At 38.8% G+C, this 17,941-nt stretch overlaps 1 protein-coding gene across 3 annotated transcripts in view; it reads right to left on the bottom strand.

Moving 5' to 3' along the window:
• LOC109109299 (insulin receptor substrate 1-B-like) overlaps positions 1-17,941 on the bottom strand; it is a 42,058-nt gene that overhangs the window by 7,394 nt on the left and 16,723 nt on the right. For 2 of the 3 annotated variants that reach the window (XR_006160413.1, XM_042759677.1), the window contains exons 2-3: positions 13,038-16,415; positions 2,588-2,689 (exon numbers count right to left, since the gene is read on the bottom strand). Coding sequence is in view for 2 of the 3 variants with exons in the window: in XM_042759677.1 (XP_042615611.1) it covers positions 2,588-2,689; positions 13,038-16,415 (3,480 nt within the window). In the remaining variant the exon portion in view is untranslated. The remainder of the gene's footprint in view (positions 1-2,587; positions 2,690-13,037; positions 16,416-17,941) is intronic. The other variant, XM_042759678.1, reaches the window with a different exon arrangement.

Genomic DNA, 17,941 nt, shown 5'->3' with positions numbered 1-17,941 from the left:
AGTTCAAAAGAAACTTTGCACTTTTGATCAGTTTATTTAATTTATGCAATTAATGCTGAATAAAAGTTTCTAAAGAAAGAAAAACAACAACTTACTAACCCCAAACTTTTGAACAGTAGTATTTTAAAGTGTGGCTTAAGTGTTTAGATACTATTTTAGAGCTTGAAAAAGCGAGGGACTGGAAAGTTATACAAGAATTTTTTTTTTTGTCTTGTCAGGGCAGCTCATAAAGCATGTCAGAAGCCCTGCAGCATTTAACCTGTCAACACACACACAGATAGGCACACAAACCCCCACAGACATACTGTACATACACACTTGATGAATGACACTGACATCATTCACAAAACAGAAAGAGAGAGGCTCTCACATAGATCATATTAAAAAATAAACACACCGGGCAGAATCAGCAAAGGTATGGCATGTTTAATACAATATGTGAAAGTGCTGAGTGTTTGTTTTCACACACACACACACACACACACACACAAAGTGCCGCCTCCTGGGTCACTGGGTTTAATCTCCACTCTTTCTCATCTCGCTAGCGATGATGAGATGCTGCAAGGCCATTTATCCCTCTGGAGGTTTAAAGCCATGTGTGCGCTTCAGTGTTAGCGTGTCTGTGTGTTTGTTTGTGTGAGTTTCTGCATATAAGAAAATGTAACCTTCCTGTTCCCTTTTAAATAAATAATAAAACTAACTAAACATGCACACAAAAACACAAACAAGACATTTTTAGAAAGTACGTGGACAGTAATTACAGAGGGAGGTGTAAAGATGGAGAGCATGCAGAAAGGAATAAGGGGTGAGCAATGCTGACGCACATGATGAAGTAAGCAGCTAGCTGATGTTTTTGCACATCTGTACATCACTCCTCAAGCCTTTCAGTCACTGAATATTCAAACCAAAGAGAGGAAGAGAGCAAACTCAGAAAAAAAGACAGAAACAGATAAAATGCTGAATGGGGAGAACAAAGACAGTTGAAAGATTAAAAGAGTTGCAAAGAAATGAAGCGAGGGTTGAAAGAGAATATAGAACAACACACAGAAAATGATGTGAAGAACCGAGGTTGAGAATCATTCTTCATTATAAGGACAGTTAAGCCAAAAAAGAAAATTCTGTTGTTATTTGCTTACCCTCATGTCATTATAAACAGGTGGTGTTTGCTGTTATTTTTTCTGAGGAACACAAAAGTACGCTCTTGAACCGATGCTGTTTTGCCATCATTTTTGAATTTAGACATAAGCTAAACAAGAGCTTTGGTTATCCTATAAATCTAATTTATTCCAATGATGCAAAGCTGAATTTTCAGCATCCATTACACTAGTCTTTAGTGTCACATGATCCTTCAGAAATCATTCTAATTTGCTGATTTGCTACTCGAGAAACATTAAACAATGTTGAAAACTGTTGTGCTGCGTAATATGTTTGTGGAAACCAGGCATGAAGTTTCAGAATTGATTTTTGGGTGATCTTTCCCTTCAAGTCTTCGACAGGCTGACACTTTGAGCAGTGTAAAACGTGCAAACAAGCAGATCTCTGAGAAAACAGCAGCTTCAGTGTGTGAGACTGCCACATTCGGACTGGAGTGCTGGGCAGAGACAGGTTGATTCAGTTAATTAGATGTATGGGAGTGTTACATAATTTAGCCTGAGGCCCAGTCTATTCTTTTAGCTCCCAACAAGCTTAAACCAGTATTTGACGGCTACACACTTGCTTACAAATCTACAATGTACAAATGTGCATATTGATCTACTGTAGCTGCATGAATGAGCATGCACTCATACTATACCGTTAGATTATTGTGGCTTTGATTGGTATAATTAAGATTTTGATAACAATTAATAATTCCTTAAATTTCTAAAAATGTAATTCTAAAACCTACAATATCTAACAATATATAAAAACAAACAATATATTTAACAATATACACAATATACTGCATTTTATAAAGAAAACCTATTTATAAAAATGTTATTTTTATACAAAAGATAATACAACATATTATAAATAAAAAATATGTATAACTAAAAATTATTAACAATAGTAGTTAATATTATAATTCATTTAATACTAATATAAGAAATATGTATTTGTTATATTATCTACTGTATATTAAAATATTTTAATATTTAAATAATAATAATAATTACTATTAACAGCAACAACAACAATAATAATAAAGTAATAAATGATCAAATTAATTGCAAATGATCCGTTTGGATGCTCTTCTGTGATACTAAAAGTACTTTAGTACTTTTCTTGCTTCTCTCTCTCTCTCTCTCTCTCTCTTTCTCTCTCTCACACACACACACACACACACACACACACACACACACACACACACAAAAAAACAAAACAAAATTCTGACGGTGGGAAAAAAACGATTCATTAGCAGACTTTAATCAGTTTTGTTTCCCAAAGGCCCAGTAACCATAAGCTTTTTACACACAAGCCTAGTTAACAGTGGAATCGAATGGCAAGGAAAAGTATATAGTGTGTGTGTGTGTGTGTGTGTGTGTGTGTGTGTGTGTGTGTGTGTGTGTGTGTGTGTGTGTGCGTGTGTGCTCATGTGTTTGGTATTTACATTTGTGTGTTTGTGCAGAGAAGGCCAGATCCCATCTCTGGAGAGTGAGCACACGTTTGAGGAGGGTGGTCATGGCCAAAGACAGAATTGAGCAACTGAACTCTAAAACAGAATTAGAAACATTAAGCAATATCAAACATTGCAAAAGAACATAAAAAACTGTTCAAGTAGAAGAGAGTCACAATGTACTTACTGCACAGGGATATTAATGTTCATAACAAAAAAATTCCAACCATATTGCTGAAAAAACCTGCCTAAGATGGTTTGCTGGTTTTTGCTGGTTTCAAAGCCTGCCCAAGCTGGTCTTCCACTGACTTAGCAGCTCTCCAAGCTTTATCAGTTGACAAGTGCTCAAAACCCTCAAAACAGAACAGACCAGCCTGACCGGGTTGTGAGACTAGCTAAGCATTTTAGGATGTTAGCATTAATTTTGTGCACTTAAATGACACAAAATTGATGCTATGTTCACAGTCAAATAAATTATTTTAAAATGAATGTATGTTATTAAATGTTCAGGGAAAAAAGAGAGTAATAGTGTATATAATAACTTCCCAGTATTCATTTGATACAGAAGAGAAAGGAAAAACTGGGTTTAAAAAAAATGTAGTAATGTTTCTTTAAATGACACTTATTGTGTAGGTGAGTATAATCTAATTAGTGCTCTTTTATAGACCTTTAAACCCACACTCAGACACACAAACACAAATAATCTAAGACCGGAAGTCTAAACAATGCTTTAAGCCATTTAACAGGATTAAGAAAATATAAAGAGAAGTGTATGTGAGCTGATTTTCCAGATCACTGCTGAGATCCCATTGACTGCTGAATCAGTTTGTTCCTGCAAGAACACCTTTAATGAAAGAATAACCTTTGGTGCATACAAGCCCACACACGCTACTGTTCAAAGGTTTGGGGTCAGTAAGTTTTTTTTTTTTAAAAAGAAATTTATACTTTTATTCAGCAAGTATGCATTACATTGAAAAGTGACAGTAAAGATCTCTACAATGTCAAAAAAAAAGTAAATATAATATATAAGTATAGTAAAAAATATTAAAGCTATTTATTTTTTTGTATATTTTAACTGCTCTTTAATATTTAAACTGCTGTTCTTTTGAACATTCTAATAATCAAATAATATTGAAAAAACACAAAAATATTAAGTACCTCAACTGATAATAATAAGAAATGTTTTTGAGTAGCAAATCTGCATATTAGAATGCATTCTGAAGGAGCATGTGATGTGACACTGAAGACTGGAGTAATGATGCTGAAAATTCAGCTTTGACATCACAGAAATCCTGTATTTTGCAGTAGTGTAGTATAAATACAAACTAGGAATAGGTCACAATAATCTTTTTTTTTACCTATATACTTTTTAGTTGTTTTATTTTTAACTGTGGTGATTAAAGTATCATTCTTGTAGCTTTTAGAAAGTTTGCAATGTAAAACTTGCATGTGCTTTTCATTTGCTGCAAGAGCATTCACATTGAAACCATTTATGCATTTTTAAGGCAGTGTATCAAATGAATATTAGTTTAACTACTTAAATGCATTGTTTTCTATTCTGTTGCACTCTGTCTGGCTGTTGCAAGAATGTGCCTTATCTAAAGTCACCGGAAGAAACTCGTCTGATTGGGGTCATGTGAACCCGAAAACAGTATGATTATACAGACTTCCTTAAGACAGATTAGTCAACATCACTTCTTGTCCTTCATTCAACCCACCCAACAAGTCCATTTTAAACGTGTTCCTAATGCTAACACACTTACGTCTACAACTGCAGAATGTAAGAGATCTACTGTATTTCTTTCACTCAGGATGTGTGAAACTCGACAGAAGTGCTTACTGAACAATGCCATGACCTGAAGAGAGATGTAACTAAGAGAAGAAGAACAGCACTAAACACACACCCTAACATGGGAAGGAATGGGTAATGTGAGTGGGTCTTTCCATTACCTTTAACCTGTGAAACTAGATCTGAAGAAGACTATGTTTACTCCAGTCTCTGCAAATACACACACACACACACATGCTCACTTTTCTTCACGCCCATAGGTTTTAGAGAGAGACGCAGTCATTGTCCTTCCAACGCACTTCTGTACCCATAACATCAAGCCAAAATAGAAAGAGAGAGAAAAACGCCCTGACAGACCCATGTGCCTTTATTCCTCCTGTCCTTCTCTTATCTGTCCATCGTTCTGTCTTGGCTGTCTCAGCTGACACCATCACTCTCAGTGGAATGAGCCCTGTCAGGTCTGAGATAAAGAGATTATTCACACACACACAACACATACGCTCACACATGCACTTAATGAAAATGTACTGTACCTCTCTGACATTACGATGATCGGTCGATTTGAAAATGTCAGCTGATTTATAAACAACGCTCAAGACAGACGCTCTCACTATATCTTGCAATTATATTTCATGTATTTTAAATTTACAATACTTGTTTTTGTTTATTTGTAGCAGTCATGAATTAACACACAAGTTATAACTCTAATTTAAATATACATATCCTGGAGTAAAATTAACAAAGTTACCAAAGTTAGATTGAACCCAATCAATGTTAAATTAAAACTGCCAAGTTTACTGTATAATTTAGAGCTTTTATAAAAATTTGGATTTTTTAAAATTATTTTTGTAGACAAATTTTAATTTCTAATGAAAAAAAATATATATAAATGTATCTGTTCGGATGCATATAAAAACGATTTCCTTTTTCTTTTTTTGTATAGGTCCTGAATAACAACACAAGCTACAACTCAAGCTCTGTTTTAAATATAATTTCCTTGGAGTAAAAATAACAACATAAAAGTAAAATTTAATTCCATCAGTGTTGAATTAACATGGCAAAGATTGTGTAATTTCTAGCTTTATGTTTAAGCCTTAAACAAATATTTTTGTAACAAACAAACTTGTTTTTGTAAGCATGTTAATATTAACAAAAAAAAAATGCATTTCATTCTGACACATATAAAAATAATTTTCCTAAAAACACATTGAAATGTTTTTGTGGTGAGGCCAGTGAAAATATTGGCAAAAAGAAATCTGAACTACTGACCCGATGAGGTCAGCAGAAATAATACTTATTAAACCCTGAAATTAAAGAGAGAGAGCGAGAGAGAGATTGCATAGATGGATGACAAAAGAAAATTATAAAAATGAAAGACGAGGTGAAGAAAATTGCCAAAGGAAAAAAGTGGACAAAAATAGACAAGATGTTCTGAATCGAGCAATAAAACGGCAGTGAAACTTGAGCAAGAACTCTCTGTGAGGTCAGAGAGGAAGACAAACCGAGGCATGGTCATATGCGTCTCTATGGCAACCGTGTGTATCTCTGTTCCTTTGACGCAATAAAATGGCAGAATCAGATCAAACTCGACAACACTCTCGTTCTTTCTCTCTGGCTCCACATCAAAATACTGGCTCCTTACTGCCGTGTTGTGAGTCATTGTTTGGCCTTGCTCTATGCTGTGCAATAGGACTATTGAAATAAAACTGAATGAGTATCACATGGGTCAATGCTGTAGGTGAAGTGCAACAGGACTTTCAAATGCATATTCAATTCTAGAATATGCAATTGAACATCTTCTCACAGGGAAGGGTAAATGATATGATTCTGTGTGCACAGGTAGTTTTAATCGCTTATTCACTCAAATGTAAATTCTTGGTCGATGCAAACGAGTACATGGGCCTGTTGCACAAAATGATTGTTTTTACATTACTGTAGTAGAAAACCTCAGGGTTCAGTTACCTGTACAATTAAATCGGATGTGTTATTGACAGTTCAACTAACGTTAACAAATTTGCTCAGAAAGATTCTATTCAAACTGTTGCACCCCATGTGAAAATAGCTGAGAATGCAATGTGACATATTTTGCATCAATGCATAAAATAAAGCTTGCATATCTAGAAGCCTTTGCAATCACATCCTTACATATATATATTTTTATGCCTAATCTCACTCTCTTTTTCCCTTTCCCTCTCCGTTGCTCTGCGTAAAATAGGGATTGAGTTGTCTATTTATCCTTTACGCACAGATATCCTCCCATGTCCTCTCTCTCAGTGCAGTCAATGGGAGATTAAGCGTCAAAAGACAGTAGCCCTGGGCTCTAACTGATGCCACTCTCACACACACACAAACCTTGCAGTAAACTGGGCACTTGTATAATACATTTACTGCCGGGCACACATCCAGACACACACTTTGCACAATCTATGTGTGCGGGTTTAAATTCTGCCCTTTTTGTTTTATTCTGCTGCACACCCTGATGCTAAAAAACTGCGACTCTACAATCACTTCTGCTGAGTTAAGCAGGCCTGCCAGAGAGACGAGCGGAGGCACAAAGCAGTCATGCGGGTGGTATGGCTGCAGGTGGAACGGGGTCAGTATTACTGACAGATGTAGTGACTTTGACGTAATCACTGTCTGAGCAGATGCAATAGTACATAGACAAACATTACATAACCACATCACTGGAATTAACAAAACATTATATATATATATACACATACACACACACACACACACACACACACACACACACACACACACACACAGTTGTGGTCAAAATTTAACATACACTTTGCAGTATCTGCAAAATGTTTAAATAAGAAGGATCATACCAAATGCATGTTATTTTTTACACTTTACAATAAGATCTCATTAGTTAACCTTAGTTAATGCACTAACATTAACAATGAGCAATAGCTATATTTGCAACAGAAGTTATTTAACTTTGTAAAAAAAAATACAACTGTTAGTTCATGTTAGCTCGAGTTCATCATCATTTTAACGTGTTATTAAATATTGAAATTAACTAAGATTAATAAATGTTTAGAAGAATTTTCCACTGGTATTTTATGTTAACTAAGTGTATATGTGTGCAAAAGTGAGTTAGCATTTAATATATTAAAATGTTATTTGCAGCATACTGCCGAGGATATTTCACACACACCTGTGTGATGGTCTATAGACTGATGAGGGATAGCATTGTAGGTTTTGTAAGGCACATCAACAGTTCTTAAATCTGAATCCTTCGTCAGAATGTTCAGTCTCTAATCACTAAAACCCAAACATAACAGCTCCATTCATAGAGCTGGACAAGCAGCCACCAGATATACAGAAACACACACTTGCATGCACACACACACACACTCACTCACACAGTTACCTGGACTGTAAGGAGATTTGAAGCTTTAGTCTTTTGAATTAGGATTGCTGAGCCCTTTCACTTCACTCGCATACACAAACACCTAATTCAGTATTTAAATCTCAAGTGTGTCATTTCTGCACCACCAGTAGTAACAAACAAAATTACAAAAAATTTAATGTAATGTATTCCTTTGATGACAAGGCAAAATTTTCAGCATTTTTACTCCAGTCTTCCGTGTCATATGATTCTTCAGAAGTCATTCTAATATGCTGATTTGCCAATTAAGAAATTTGTAAACATCAATGCTGAAAACAGTTGTGATGCTTAACTTTTTTTTTTATTATTTTATTAAAAGGTCTGTACTGTAACATTATAAATGTCTTTTGATTTGATTTGATTTTTGATCAAATTAATGCATCCATGCAGAATGAAAATAAAGAATCCCAAACATTTGGATGGTAGTGTATAATCAAAAAGGTTGAAAACCCTAAAAGGTTAAAAACAGGGATACAAAAAAAAACTAAAGTTCTGGCTTCATTCCCCCTTACCTCTATAAATGTCTTTTCTTCTGAACACAAAAACGATGTTAGCCAGAATGACAGCCTCAGTCATCATTCTTTTTCATTGTATGGAAAAAAGATGAGAGTGAATGGTGACTGAGGCTGTCAGTCCCTAACATTCTGTCTAACATCTCCTTTTGTGTTACACAGAAGAAAGAACGTCATACGGGTTTGGAACAACACAAGGGTGAATAAATGATGATTTTACATAAAAAAAAATAACACTTTAAAAAACCAAGTTCTAAAAGCTATTATATTTTATATAGCTGTTATATACATCAACACTCAACTAACTCATATTTTTTTGGGCTATGGATGCTGATATCAGCACAGCCCTGAGCAAAAGAGCAGCTATAGAGCCCAGGTGTAGGCTTTTCTACAGAAACAGACACCTTTGTTCATCTCTCTCAGCTACATCTGTTCTACAAGGACATCCAATATTACTTTACCAAGCCCGTCCTACTTTCTGCCCTCCTGGACCAGTGCTACTTAACATCTATAGCTACAAAATATAGTACGTTTTAGCTAAAATTAATCAGACTAACTATAAACCTAGGGCATCTCACAGAGGTCAATGAAATCACAGTCATACAGTATATAATGAAATAAAATACAAAATTCCTCTTTCTGATGCGCAACAGCTTTTGTGTCAAAGCAGTGCAGACACATTTACAGCTGTTTGAGCAGCATATAATCCTATTTGGATTATTCAGTAGGAACTGCGTGTTCCAGAAGATCTGCTGGCGCATTCGCTTGTCCACTCTCCAACTCCACAGGGTTTGTTGGGACATGGAATCCTGTGGGATCATACGTTACTCCACCCCATGGATGTCCATAAATAACCACAGATTACCTACTGTCAACTTTAATCCCTCTCCGTCTCTCACTATATCTTCCTTTCCATCTCCCTTTCTCTCATGTATATGCACACTTTCCATCTCTCGTGTTCGCTTTCTGGCTGACCGCTATCAAACCAGCTACAACCAGATTTGGTCCTTCAGGACTACTGGGATTCTGGAGTTCTGATTCAGTCTTTACTGACTGAATATTATGACAGCTCTCAGTAATAATAAACTAATCATTACAGATGAGATTATCAGTTATATGAAAGGAACACAAATCATGTATATGGGATGCTATAAATAAACTTGGAAAATGTTGACAGTGATAAACATACTGGTAAGAAATGAGTGAGTCAGTTGTAAGATTCAAAAACACAGCTGTGTTTGGCCATTCCATGGATTTATACATTTAGCTGAAGTATCACTGACAGTTTCCAATGCAGAACTGAGAGGAAAAAACAGGCAGATTTCTTGATCAGTGTCTGGTGTGACGTGTTAAGAATCAGTGTTTGTGAAAGTGGTTTTATAAGTTATTCAAAGGAATATTACATGCTCAATAGAAGAAGTTACAATAAATTGACAGCACTAGTGGCATTACGCTGAAAATATATATACTATTGTTCAAAAGTGTGGAGTTAGTTTTTTTTTTAAAGAAAATTGTCGAGTACTGTAACATTTATGAATTGCCCCCCTTATTGCCACTATAAGTGCCTCACCCATTTCTGCATAAATATATAAAATTAGGGACAGGTTGAATATAGTTTGTGTTAATCAACCTTGTACCACAGTTGCTGTTAACATGTACTAAACCTATAAATCGCTTTAAATATTCAGGCCTCTCAAAATCAGTATAGCCAGATATGGTAAGTGTGCATTCACTTTGTCAATGCAAAGCATAAATTAAGTCCAAGAGTAGCATTTACAAGTATGTATAGGTTTTAGGGCACATGAGTGCACAACGGATGACATTCTTTGAATAAATGGATGTGTGTTTGAACATGTGCAAATGCGTGCAGACTGTGGTGGAAATATAAACTATGATCCAGTTAAGCAAAATCCCCATGAGTAGTAAAAAAAAGCCACTATTACCCAACAATATCAGTGTAGGGGACCGTTACAAAATTGTGTCTCTGTGTTGTATTATGTGGTTATGGGTATTTGTGTGTGGGTTTAAGAGATTCAAAAATTACCTCAGCTTCACTTCACCCATAACTCTCCGTTTAGGTAAATGTTGTCTTGTGGTTATGATATGGATGAATGGTCTTTCTCACTCTCTCTTGTTAACACACTGGCACAGTAGAGGAATTCACCTCCATCTGTGTCAGTAGCTGCGCTGGTCTAAATCCACTGCTCTCTACGACAGACTGAGATACACGTGGCACTACCACACAGCAAGAATAGGAGTCCTGCCAGAGCTTCAAACAGTCTCAGCATGTGTACGAGTATGTAGGTGTGTGTTTGAGAGACTTTAAGCTGCATATATTAAGCGGCTGCCTTGCTGATAGCAGGTTACGTTCCCTCTCATGCACAAAAAAGAAAAAAACTTCTATATACCATCCTATATCAAGTCATAGACATTATATTTCTCAGGAATTCACCCTCAACTTTCTCTCCCACAACTTTCCTTCCATTTCTTCCAATATTGCAACCTCTAATTCATCTCATTCTCTATTTTCTTTCCCTTGACTGCTAGTGGGAGTTTGGATGTGGCCAGTGAGATCCAGTCTGGAGTTCAGCCAGGGAAACTGCTTTCATCATTGTTCCGCAAAAGCACAGAAACCCATAACAAATGAACCCAGAAATGTTCATACGATTTCCTCAACTCCCACCAACATGAAAACCTGATCTGACTTGAAGTTTCTCTCGACTGTCTCTCACTTTCTTTCCCTCTTCCCATCTTTTACTCCATCTGCCTTTCGCATACTGCCTGTCTGTATCTCACTTTCTCTCTTTCCCTCCCATTGTGCCATCTCTTTCTCACCCTTGTACTATCTCTCTCTCTTCCTCTCACTTGCTTTAATCCTTTCTCAGATTGAAGGAGAGTGGGGGGGGCTTCCCATTCTACATTCTCTCCCAAAAATCTATTTTGTCTGTGCTCTCTTACTCTACTCAGACAGAAACGTTTTATTAAAACGCAAGAGAGAAAAACGGTGCAAGGGAGCGATGAGTTCAAGCCTACTGGAGCTGAAACACACACGCAAGGGCATAGACACACAAACACACACACATACACCGCAGCCAGGGAGGAAAGCCACGAACAAAAGGATCATTTATTACATGCAGAAAAGGGGGGTTTGCGGGTTGTGACCACGTTGGGCCAGCGCAGTGTTGGCCCCTTCTCAACATTCACAGCCAGCTCGCCGCATTCCCCCCCAGCGCTGATGCCATGCTGTCCACTAAATGCAAAAGACTCGCTCAACCATTTAGTGCTGCAAAAATAAGCCCATATCTTTCTCTCTTCATTTCTCTCTGTTTTCAATTCAACTCTACACTCTGTGATAATCTTATCATTAGATTTAAAAGCAGGCACCAAATCTGGGCCATCAACATTTTAGTAAGAAAATAAGAGAGCGATGGTCAGATCAGAGATTTCTGCAAACAACCACTGTAGGCTTTCTCTTAATCCACAAGAGTCACTGTTTTCTTGCATAACATAAACTGAACATGAAGATTCAGACATATGTGGTTAGCCTGCTCTGTCACTATTTGAACAAAAAGACAATTTATGCAAACATCCCATCACTGAATGGCAAACCCAAATCTAGCCACAAACCAATAAGTGCATTTAAAAGCATACAAAGGGAACTCAAAAAAACAGTAACTCAAACAGAATGAAAACACTGTATTTAGCCATTTACCCTGTCATTGTAACCCTTCTATGTATATAACTATTGAGGATGCTTTGATGTTTAGGCTCAAAGATAAACACTGGAAATTTCTAAAATACATTTAAAATGGTAAATCAAATTTAGGATCCCAGGGAATGACACAAGCGGCAGAGAAAACCAAAGGTTATGAGATTTGCGAAAGGGAACTTTCCATGGCTCTCTGACCAGTATTGTTGGCATTGTAATGCCTGGCAGACAGGTGGCTCTTGTATCTAGAGGCACCAGGTGGATATGAATAAAGAACAAAACCATGGCCTCATAAAGTTTTGTTATAGAACAGACTGTACTCTGTTTCCAGTGTATCATCACAACCTGTTATTGACTAAAGTGGAACTTTGAGTTAAAATCAGCCACGCAAGCAACCAGGCACAATTCTGTCACCTTTATAGGTGCATTAATGGGGTGACAATATATTATAGTTGCACATATAAGATTGCATACCCCTTGCAGAATCTGCCAGATGTATTTCATTTATTAAAAATAAGAGAGACCATTAAAATAGCATTTTTATGTAGTACTCTCCTCAGTGATTAAGCTACTTCACTTAATTTATTTTCCTATTTCACAATATAAAATAATAACAGATTTTACACATATTATCCTTTGTAAAAATTGAATTGAAAAATAATTTCAACAAGAAAGTGTAAAATGTTATTTTTTGTCTTGTTTGTCTTGTGAAAAATATCCTATGAAATATTCTGAAGAGCAGTGCTAAATAAAAAATAAGATGGATCTTTTCTGCAAGCGATTTATAACCTGAGGAGGCAAAATGAGTACTTATACACTCAATTCTATGACATACAATATGTTCAGTTTGCTGAAGATATGAATAAAACTTAGACTGTATGTGAGATTCAGGATTTTATACTTTTTAGTAGGGGTGCACGATAAATATCGGCCGATAATTAATGCGACGAGATGCGCATTAATTATCGGCCGATATTTATCGTGCACCCCTACTTTTTAGACTAAACTAATTTAGAGATTAGAGTTGATCTTACCTGTACTATCTTTGCTGCTACCTTGGTGTGTCCGTAGCTCCTCTGACTTGTAGAAGTCAATGCTAGCGTACATGTTGAGGTTTGAAGCACTACCGCCTGAACCACCAGTTCCCACAGAGCCCCCTGCTGCTCCTCCACCCAGCACAGAGGAAAAGATACGGGCAACAGGTGTGTGGACAGTTGCTTGCCCATCTGTGGCAGTATGGGAGTTTTCCTTGTTAGCCAGGTCCAAGTCTATGTAATTGAGGCCCTGTTCCATGGAGGATGTCTGTGAAACAGATAGACTGGGTAGTCCAGGATTGATGAACTGAGATGAGATGTCTGCTGAGCCACTGTTCCCCCAAAGCATACCCTCAAAACCATGCCGACGGGCCATAATTTGGGTGTGATCAGGGAATGCAGAGGAAGATGTTGTTGCAGAGCAAGAAAGAAGCGAGGAAGGAGCTTGGAACGTTTCAGAGCAGTGGCGTCGACGACCTTGAGGATCTGCTCTGATTACTTTAGCCCCGTGATCTGGGTTTGGGATTTTGGCAAGTGGAAAGTCTAGTCCTAGTCCCAAACCTAGGGCTGGAACTACCGACTCAGGCTGGTCTAGCAAAGAGGCTTTTGGTGATGAACAACTTAACGTGCTGCCTAAGTTCAGGCTAAAGGCCATCTTTGTGTAGTCACCACAGGCTGGGGGTGAGTCTTCTGGCTGTGGTACTGATACCTGCCTGCTTTTTCTATGTCCCATCTCACTCTCTTCATCATCGTCATTTAGAACTGTTGATCTTTGCTCATCATAAGCTTTAGGGGCTGCTACAGGTGTGACAGGAGGGGTGGGAAATGGTGGAAATCCAAGTGATGTGAGGGAGATTGGTGAGGGGGATGGTGAAACTCCTAGCTCCATATTGACATACTCAGAGGCAGTTGATGGAGGGACAGGGGTTGAAGAGCTATGCGAGAAAGGCAAGAACCCAGCGACACAAGAGGTAGGCCTGGGTAAGTTGCGGTGGGTATTGGGTGGAAGAGAAGCATCTTGCCGAAATCCACTGGTTCCATTTCCTCCTGCCTTTAGGTTCCTCTCACCCTTGAACTCAATACTGACATACTCCCCAGGGCTCTTAGGCTCAGCAGGAAGGGGTGTCTCACGAACTCTGGGTAAAGTGTTGGCTTTAGAGACATCCACAAACAGGCTAACAGGCCTGCCCCTCTGACCAAGATGTCCTTGCTTTACCCTTCCAGACCCTTGTCTTTGCTGCAAGGATCCTTGCTCAGCATCCTTTGCAGAAGTACTTGTTGCTGCTCCTCCTGTCACTTTGACAGTCTTTTCTTCCCCTTCACCTAGGCTCTCACTGCTAGCAGAACTGGAGGAGTATGAGGACGATGAAAGGGACAGATGTCGGCCAACAGGGGGTTCCTGATGCTTAGCTTTGCTATTAATAAGCCCCCTACCTCCACAAAGACCTCTATCACCACTAACCAGATGCTTTCCTCTTCCTGGCCCTTCCCCAAAGTGTGTTGAAGTATTATGTTTGTAGGAGCGGGGTAGAGAATAGTAGGAATATACCATCTTAGGTGGAGGCTGCTGAGAATGCTGGTCAGATGGAGTGTGGGGCTCAGCTGGTGGCGGGGTACTACTGGCAGAGCGGGCGCTGATAGGTGACATATTCATGTAGTCACTGCCAGTTCGGCTGTCAGCACTGCTGCTGCCAATCCAGACAGTAGGGACCCCTCGTTGGTCTGGTGAACAGCTACTATTGGGAGACATCATCATGTAGCCATCTGTGCCAAAAGATGGTGGACGGATCTGCCGTGGGGGTGAAATGCTATTATTGGGGGTCATGGCCATGTAGTCATCAGCAGATTTTGAGTCTGGATCTGAAATTGTTACTGAGAGGGAATGAAAAAGGGATACTGGGGGAGCTGTAACTCCTGGCAACATGGACATGTAGCCATTATCCATTGCTCCATTAGCTACTCCAGTGGCATCAGGGACACCTGTTTCACCGCTACCAGCATCACTTTTAGGCTCCGCAGCTATCTCCAAGTAGCCTGTTCCACTTGCTGCCGCTCCAGAATCCTGCTTTGATCGAAAGGATTCTCGGCTGGTGGTGGTGTGAGTCATAATTGCATAGTCATCCTCTTCAACAGCTTCATCCCCAGCTCGATGGTGTGGTGCAAGTCTCTCTAAGGCCATGGGTGGCAAGGAAGCCCGCTTGCTCATTATCCTGCGCTCCGCTTCACATTCTCTGCTAGAGGAGCGCCTCAGAACTCTCCTGGTTTGTGGCAATGCATTTTGGCCTGGCTGAGGTTTGGATGCTCCTCTCTGACTCATTAGGATGTAGTTGGATGCTTCATCCCCAACAGAATGCCCACCTGAGCTGCCTGCAGACTCTGCCTGCATTGTTGGAGTTAGCAGAGAATGATCTCCAGGGCTGGAGCCGTATTCATCTGAGGAACCATAGTCGCTAAGAGAACCAGAGACAGAGGGCTGTCGGAGAGGTATTCGACTGTACATGCTACCATTACCACCCCCACCACTGCTGCTTGTCCCAGTTCCTACTGCCCAAAACTCAGATCCATGTCCTGAGCCAGAAGGCAGGCTTGGTGCAGTTGAAGGAGCAGGGGTTGAGGTGGATCTCATTAGTGCATGCTGTGCTTTGACTGGGGTTGGTGCATGAACGGATGTTGATCTCAGTATAGGAGTATTAGAACATGATCCATTAGTTGTGGAATTTGAGCATGATGCAATCCCTCCAGTTGTTGCACCACCTCCATCATCAACTTTTCCACCATCATTGGATGTTCGAGTTCGGGGAAAGCTGTGGCGAGAAGTTGGAGAAGTGCTGTTACATCCTCCGGTAGTCCCAGGTGGTTCAGTCCGTGGACGTCTTGTGAATCCAACCTGACTGGGTGGAGGATTGGGGTGATGCCGTCGAGATGGAACACTAATAGGATTTGATGAAGTGGTGCCACCTCCCGCTCCAGCGGCAGCTGACTGAGACTTGCTACGTTGGCGAAACTCCTCACTCAGAGCCTTCATGGCTTCCAGCAGAGTCTCATGCATATTCTGTGCTACCACAGAGTCTTCCACTTGCATCCAAAACTCTCCAGGGCCAGTTACTGCAGAGCGACCCACCTCCACGAAGAAGAAGTTTTCAGAATGACCACAACGCCTCACATTCATAAGCTGGAGCACGACAGCAGCTGCATCAGAGTTAAGCTTGACAAAGTTGACTGTCTTTTCAGTCAGGCAGAGCCGGTAGATGCCAACAAGGTTCTTGGCTTGGCCCAGACCTTTAGGCCAAACTTTTACTTGCCAGACTTCCTTGAAGGCAGGACCAGGGGATGGTAATCCATAGTCTCCCCCATTCGCACTGTCACAGAGTGCTTTACCTACAGAGAGCAAAACAAACAAACATGTCAGTTTAACCTTACACCACAAGGTAAATTCAGCAATCCATCATATAAACCGAAATTAAGCACGTCCTAAAGGAATAGTTTTTCCAAAAATGAAAATTCTGCCATTAATTAATGACCCTAATGTTGTTCCAAACCCGTGAGACCTTTGTTCATCTTCAGAACACAAATTAATATATTTTTTATGAAGCCTGCATAGACACCAAACCAACAAATACACCAAAAGAACAAAAATGTAAAAAGCACATAAATAAAAAACACCATTAAAAAACACCATTTCAAAGAAACCATAAGAACAACTGTAATTTTATGAAGCTACAAGAACCCTTTTTGTGCACAAAGAAAACAAAAATAATGACTTTATTCAACAATTATTCTCTTTCACATCAGTCTCCACCACCATTCACAAGAGCACCACAATGCATGCATGTGCATTCCTTTGCTTGACTGATGCTGGAGGTGGTATGCAGAAGAGAAGAATTGTTGAATTAAGTTGTTCTTTTTGTTTTCTTTGTGCATAAAAAGAATTCTCATAGCTTCATAAAATTACGGTTGAACCACTGATGTCACATGGACTATTTTAACAATGTTCTTCCTATGTTTCTGGGCTTTGAATGTTGAAGTTCTGTTGCTGTTTATGCAAGGTCAGAAAGATCTCGGATTTCATCAGAAATATCTTAATCTGTGTTCCAAAGACGAACAAACATCTTACAAGTTTGGAATGACATGAGGGTAATTAATGACAGAATTTTCATTATTGGGTGAACTATCCCTTTAAAGGGGACATCGGCTGAAATTTTCACTTTTTTTGCTTTTAATTAGGTTTCTGGTGTGTCTGGCAGCTTAGAAAAGGTGAAAAAGAAAAATTGCAGCCAGTTTGTTATGGGCTGTCTGAGTCTGAAACTGTCATAAATCGAGCTGTTTCATTGTGCAGCCAGCTTCTATGTAGATAGCTAGCTATTTGAATAAGACCACGGAAGAGAGGGGTGTGGTGAGCAGTAGCTCATTATAATTTTAAGAGACATGCACCAAAACGGGTAGCTGTGAACAGAGCTGTTTTTGACAATGTAAAAAGGGTGTTGTTTTACATGTCCATTGAGGAATTTTAACCAAAGTATGTTACAGACATTTCATGAAAACCCTGAAGAATCAAACCAACTTGTGGAAAATGGGCGTCCGATGTCCCCATAAATAAGGATGTTTAAATAACAAAAGTCATGCATCATGTATAAATAACTAATCTACAAATAACTAACATTCTTTTTGTAATTCATGTTGTGCATCATGCAACACCAATGTGAATGTGACCAAAGGACAATTTAGTAAACATACACTTAATTCTAGAAATGTCTGAGAAAGTAGAGAGCTTAATTTTTTTAAACTAGAAGTGGTTTGTTAGACAGTGCAAACAAGGAAGACAAAGGTCACTGACGTAAGTCAATAGGCCATTATTAATACAACTTCAAATGAACACTTGATACTCATATGAGATGCAGTATGAA

Source organism: Cyprinus carpio, chromosome A7 (assembly GCF_018340385.1).
Source record: "Cyprinus carpio isolate SPL01 chromosome A7, ASM1834038v1, whole genome shotgun sequence".
In the NCBI taxonomy this organism is placed as follows: Eukaryota; Metazoa; Chordata; class Actinopteri; order Cypriniformes; family Cyprinidae; genus Cyprinus; species Cyprinus carpio.
The sequence above is the reverse complement of the archived record's forward strand: the minus strand, read 5'-3'. Positions and strand labels throughout refer to the sequence as shown.